Below are 6,079 nucleotides of genomic sequence, written 5' to 3' on the forward strand. Positions count from 1 at the left end.
GGCTCTATAAACTGGCTTTTTAAAGTAGAGGACCAATGAGAAAAAATGAGCATGGTTCTCTGTAGGAGGAAATACAGTATTCAGAACACACTCAGGAGTGGCATAAGTTCACCAAAATAAAGTTCTATTTTTGAGTTACTACAAAATTCCACACTCAAGTCTCTACCAATTTATATGCCTGGCAAATATGAATGAATGTTTTTCTTTCCCAGTATCCTCACCAGTACTGATTGTCTTTGTTTTCCACATATTATTTATTCTTCCTAAAGGTACAAGAAATCTCAATATAGTTTTAAATATCTTTTTTTTATGTCTCAGAATGATGAACACATTAGAAGTATCTATCAGCAACTTGTGTATCTTTTGGAGAGCTCTCTATAAAAAAGGCTTTTTTCTTCAATTCATTTTATATTATAGATAATAATCTCTTGCTACATGTTTGTCAAATATTATTGTTAAGCCTTAAATTATTGGTTCCCTTCTTCACCACAGTATAATCGACAGTGAAGAACCGAGCTAAGACTATAATCTCTTCTGGATACCATCTGGATTTAAAAATATTTTTGTTTGCAAAAATAGAACTTTATCTGGGTGGTATAAACATAATGTTTAGTAAACTGAATAAAATATACAATGAAAATCTCTAGTAGGGTGGTGATGTGCATGCCTTTTATCCCAACATTCAGAGGATGGGACAGAAACAGATGCAATACTCTGAGTTTGTTTGCAGCATGGTCTACATAGCAAATGCCATGACAGCATTCCCTCACCCCCCAAAAAAAGAAGATTAAAAAACACTCTGTAGGATTAGCTGGTAAACTAAACTGCACGGACAGCAATGACTGCATGAACTGAACAGAACTGCATGAACTCAACTGGTCTCAAGTATATTCAACTGAACTGCACAAAGCTACAGTGAACTGAACTCAACTGAACTATACTGCATTGCTCAAACTCAGCAGAACTACATTCACTGAACTGACTGAACTGACTCAGTCTCTTTTCCTGCTTCTCTTTACTTTGCTGTTCTCATTTAAGTTGGGCATATCCTATCCCTGACTCTTTCTGCCAAATATTTCTGATTTATCACTTTGTCTGCCTCCTCAACTAGACATGACTTTCAAATATGGCTGCTTCTTTCTACAAAGTAATTTTTCCCTAAAGTTGTGTACTAAGCATGTATCTGTACTTCAGCCAAAAGGATCATACAGACCTAAATCTTGATATGTGATCACTTGACAGAGCAGCCATGTTGCTGGATTAAAATTTTTCTACAAACCAGTACTCTAAAATAAATACCTACTTTTCTGTTAACTGCATTTTATGATGACAAAGAAGAGCTTAGCAGCTTTCTAACTGCATCCTTCACATCCTTGTTCCTGAGGCTATATATAAGTGGATTCATCATTGGGATGATGACTGTGTAGAAGACAGAGGCCACCTTGACAAGAAGCCAAGAACTTTTGGCAGTGGGAACACAGTAGAGACAGATGATAATGCTATGGAAAATGGTGATGGTAGTGAGATGAGAGGCACAGGTGGAGAAGACTTTGTAGCGTCCCCCAGTAGTAGGCATTTTCATGACTGTGATGACAATGAAAACATAAGAGGTGAGAATAATCATCAGACTGCTTAGCTCACTGAAAGTAGCAAAGATGAAAATGACCTTCCGACTTATGTAGGGATCAGAGCAGGCTACAGCCACAATGGCATCATGCTCACACACAAAGTTATTTATAAACTTGGTTCCACAGAAGAACAAAGTCAACATAAAGTGTATGAATACAAACGAACATATTATACCCCAGGAGTATGATGCAGCTACCAGGGAGCAGCAGAGCTTCTGAGACATAGCTACCGTGTAGAGGAGGGGATTGCACACTGCCACAAACCTGTCATAGGCCATCACTGCCAACATGAAGGTTTCAGTCACAACAAATATGCATGCGAAGAAGAATTGCATGACACAGCCTGTGAAGGAGATCCGTCTGTCTTCCACAATCAAGTTTTCTAAGAGCTTTGGTGTGACGACAGTAGAGTAACAGAAATCCACAAAGGACAGATGACTAAGAAAGAAGTACATGGGTGTGTGGAGCTTGGGGTTGAGCCTGATGATGGCAATCATGTCCAGGTTCCCCAGCACAGTGACTGTGTATATGATGAGGAACAGGAGAAAGAGGGGCACTTGGAGGTGTGGGTACTCTGAGAAGCCCACAAGGATGAAGGTCACCGCAGAAGTCAGGTTTTCATGGATACTATGGAAAATAGAGGAAATGGCAATCTATTAATTTTAGAAGTATTATTTTTAGTTAAGTTTTAATATTAATTACTGTTTATTCATTTTGTATCCCAGCTGTAGCCCCTTCCTTCATTCTCTCCCAGTCCCACCCTGGCTCCCTCATCTCCTCCCATGGCCCTCTCCAAGTCCACTGATAGCCACTTCCATCTGACCCTGGCTTATGAGGTCTCATCAGGACTGGCTGCATTGTCCTCCTCTGTGGCCTAGCAAGGCTGTTCCATTCATGGATATAACCTAGAACCCCTGCTTAGACATAGCTCATAGAAGTATTATTTTAATAGAGTAATAAAAATATTAGGCAGTTTGATGGATTTTATGAAATAATGGGTTTATAAAATGACGTTTTTTTCACTTTTTGTTAATTTTTATTTTTTTAAGTTTTAAAAATTCTTTATTAATTACACTTTATTCACTTTGTATCACCCCTGTGGTTCCCTCCCTCCTCCTGTCCCAATCCCTCCCTTCCTCCCCTCTTTGCACGCATGCTCCTCCTGAGTCCACTGATAAGGGAGGTCTTCTTTTTCTTCCTTCTGATCCTAGTCTATCAGATCTCATCAGGAGTGGCTGCATTGTCTTCTTCTGTGGCCTGGTAAGGCTGCTCTGCCCTTAGGTGGAGGTGATCAAAGAGCAGGCCAATCAGTTCATGTCAGAGACAGTCCCTCTTCCTATTACTATGGAACCCACTTGGACACTGAACTGCCATGGGCTATATCTGTGCAGGGATAAAGCAGATTTTTTTATCATTTCAAAATTTAACTAGATACTTGTATACAATGGAACAAGTTTTCAGCTTAAAGTATTGAAAATATAATTGTGTAAAAGAAGCCCAAATATTCCCAGCTATATTTTAATAAAAAATTGCCTCTACTATCATAGACAGTGGACTTTCAGAGAATGGCCCCTTTAATCAATGACTTGAATGATTATGAAAGTAAGAAAAATTGTTCTTATTGTAAAGTTTAATTAAAACTAAGACTTTTGCTTAAAATTCAGTACAAGAGCTACTAAAAGCTGCTGTATCTGATGTGACTGTCCAGCCTCGGTTACACGACCACTGTGTCTCTCATCAAAAGAAAAAGAAAAAAAACATGGAAAAGTAAATGTTTGCCTTTTTTCATAATGTACTAAATTTGTGTTTTGAGTCTCTTTTTTTCTGTTATTTTAACCTTTCAATGTATTTTTTTTTTCAGTTCAAGTAACATAATGTCTAAGGGAACCATTTTATGGCAATATTTAATATATTTTCATTCATGATGGACTGAATTGAATATTGATGTTTTATTCTTAGATTAATGTTATGTTAAATATCATAATCAGAACAGTGAAAAATATATGATGGGTCTGCTGTTGAGAAATGCTTAAAAAGTGACAGTGTAGGTAAAGCTTTTTTCAGTCCAATGTGCTTAGGATATGAATAACACACATAAAATCAACTAGAACAGAAAAGCATGTTAGCAGCTTTGAATAATGTTGAAAGCACTGCCCAACATGACTGTCAAAATGGAAACTCCTGAAAGTGATGCCTAACATTCCTAAATGCTATTTTTCATTTAGTTAATACTAAAAACATTTTCTAACATCAAACTGTAAAAGAAAATTGGGCTGGAGTGGCACATTAGTAGTCAAGAATCTTTCTGATCGTACAGAGGAATTAAGTTCAGTTTTCAGCACTTATGCCTGGAAACTCAAAGCTCCACAGAACTTTAGCACCAAGAAAGAGGACATCTGCTATCATTTGTAATCACCCTCATACAACTGACATATACATTAATGAAGACACAGATATACATGTTGTGAAATATAAATAAATGGTAAATCTTAGAAATAAAATAAGATAGTAAATTTGCTAAGAACATAAAGTGAGTAAAATAAAGTATGATATATAGGAGATAACAGATTAAATGATAAGCACCTTGTGGTAATCAGGTATCCTGACAATTGTCTACAGGTCTGCATGCTTATGAATAAAATTGATTGTTTTTCTCCCTGAACTATGGTGTAGATGCCTTTGAGTACTATCTAGAAACTAAATCAATGAACATAACTTCTTCTTCTACATATTTTCATCATCCTTTCAGATAATACAACAGTGTTCAACCCAAAGATACCACATCAGAAAAAACAATAACAACAGCAACAAATTCCTACAGTCTTCTGCAACAGTATCAAGTTTCAACACCAGTGCTATATTCTTGTCTGATTTGCAAGCATATCACTACTTCTTAAATCATTCTATCAAATGCTACTCTTCTCAAGATAGACATTCATTGCAGTGAGCAATATTGAATTAAGTCTCATGGCTACTCATGCTATGAAGAATAATGAAATGATAAGTGCAGATCCATAAGTATGTTATTGATAGCACACCCTGGAAAAATCAGGAAACACTGTAGAACAAGGAACAGAAAGACAGTAAGAGCCTGAAAACAGGTAGAAGGGGAGGGAAATGTTATCTTCAGGGCATGGAACAGCTGTGGCAAGCATACTACAGTTGATATGCTTGCTCTGCACAACCTGGAGCTGTCAATACTCAGGGATCAGATAAGGGTTCATAGATAACAACTCTTTGCAGAATAATAAGAAACCAGGTGTAAAGGTAATCATTGGCTTCAGTTTGATACCACATAATGAGCCCATTAAGCTACAGTGCATAGCTACAAACTCATTATAATATAGAAAGTCTTAAAGTCAGAAAACCACAAAACAAAACAAACCAGCAAAAATCGCCAAGAATGTGAAAAATAAAATTGTGCAAAAATGATGATAACAGAGATAAGTCTAAGAACAGAAAGAATGGGTTGTGGGAGTAAACAGCATGCATGATATTTTCATAGAACAACTTTAACAGGTAAAATTACATTCTTCTCAAGTCTTAGAATATTTGACAACCTGTTATAATGAACATAGTTTCTGAGGATATTGAATTTTCTCTTCTGTTGTCAATATTCCCATGTATTATTGAAGCTCTGTGCATCACAGGTACCACCAGTGTATTCTCTTCTATACAGAGTCAAGCAAAATGTTGCTGTTTCTCCATTACTAAATATTATTGACATTTGTATTTTGCATTGTTGGTTTCTCTTAGACATGATCCTGCGTGCCCTCTCTGGCCTTCAATGACTGTAGCCGCAGCTTCCTGAAACTTGCAGTAAACATAGGATGGCTTTGTTACCCTGGTATTCCAGCATCAACCACGCAAGTGCTGAGAGTATTGACCCATGCCACCATACTACCCTTGAAATCTAGCTTTACAAAGGACATTGTTCACCTCACTTACCTGAAGAGAGTTTTGATAAATTACATTTTATGATTTTTTGCTAAGATATTTTTGTCCTTGATTGATGACCAGAAAATTTCCACTACAGTAATGAAAGAATCATCCAAGAATACTAAAGATTTTTCCATAGGAAAGAAAGCTGGAATTAAGGTTGTAAGGATCCACAAATTTGCCTTTCCATTGTAAGAAATACTAAGGTTCTGGTTCCTTCCTTTAAATGAAATAGCATAACTGAATAAACTCACCTAAATACAGAGGACCCTGAGTGATGCATTACTTAAGAATCCTCTATTATGATTAATGAGCTATAAAATCTTCTTGGTTACTAGTTAATAAATTGAAATAGTCTTGGAAGAATTTTCATCAGCAGTATGTTTTAAATGAACCTTGGCCACTACCTTAGACGAACTCATAAATACCAGACAAAATATCGCATTTAAAAATTAAATACTGGTTCTACATTCCTCAAAAGTACATGTCATTAAAACCTCGGGGATCAGGTC

At 36.5% G+C, this 6,079-nt stretch overlaps 1 protein-coding gene across 1 annotated transcript; it reads right to left on the bottom strand.

The window, feature by feature from the left end:
• Positions 1 to 1,321: 1,321 nt before the first annotated feature.
• Positions 1,322 to 5,850, bottom strand: LOC132655413 (olfactory receptor 5D13-like). Its single transcript, XM_060388433.1, has 2 exons — positions 5,822 to 5,850; positions 1,322 to 2,255 (listed from the first exon to the last, which is right to left on the bottom strand). Exons 1-2 carry the CDS (start codon positions 5,848 to 5,850, stop codon positions 1,322 to 1,324), a joined length of 963 nt encoding a protein of 320 aa, XP_060244416.1.
• Positions 5,851 to 6,079: the final 229 nt, after the last annotated feature.

Source organism: Meriones unguiculatus, chromosome 7 (genome assembly GCF_030254825.1).
Source record: "Meriones unguiculatus strain TT.TT164.6M chromosome 7, Bangor_MerUng_6.1, whole genome shotgun sequence".
Taxonomy (NCBI): Eukaryota; Metazoa; Chordata; class Mammalia; order Rodentia; family Muridae; genus Meriones; species Meriones unguiculatus.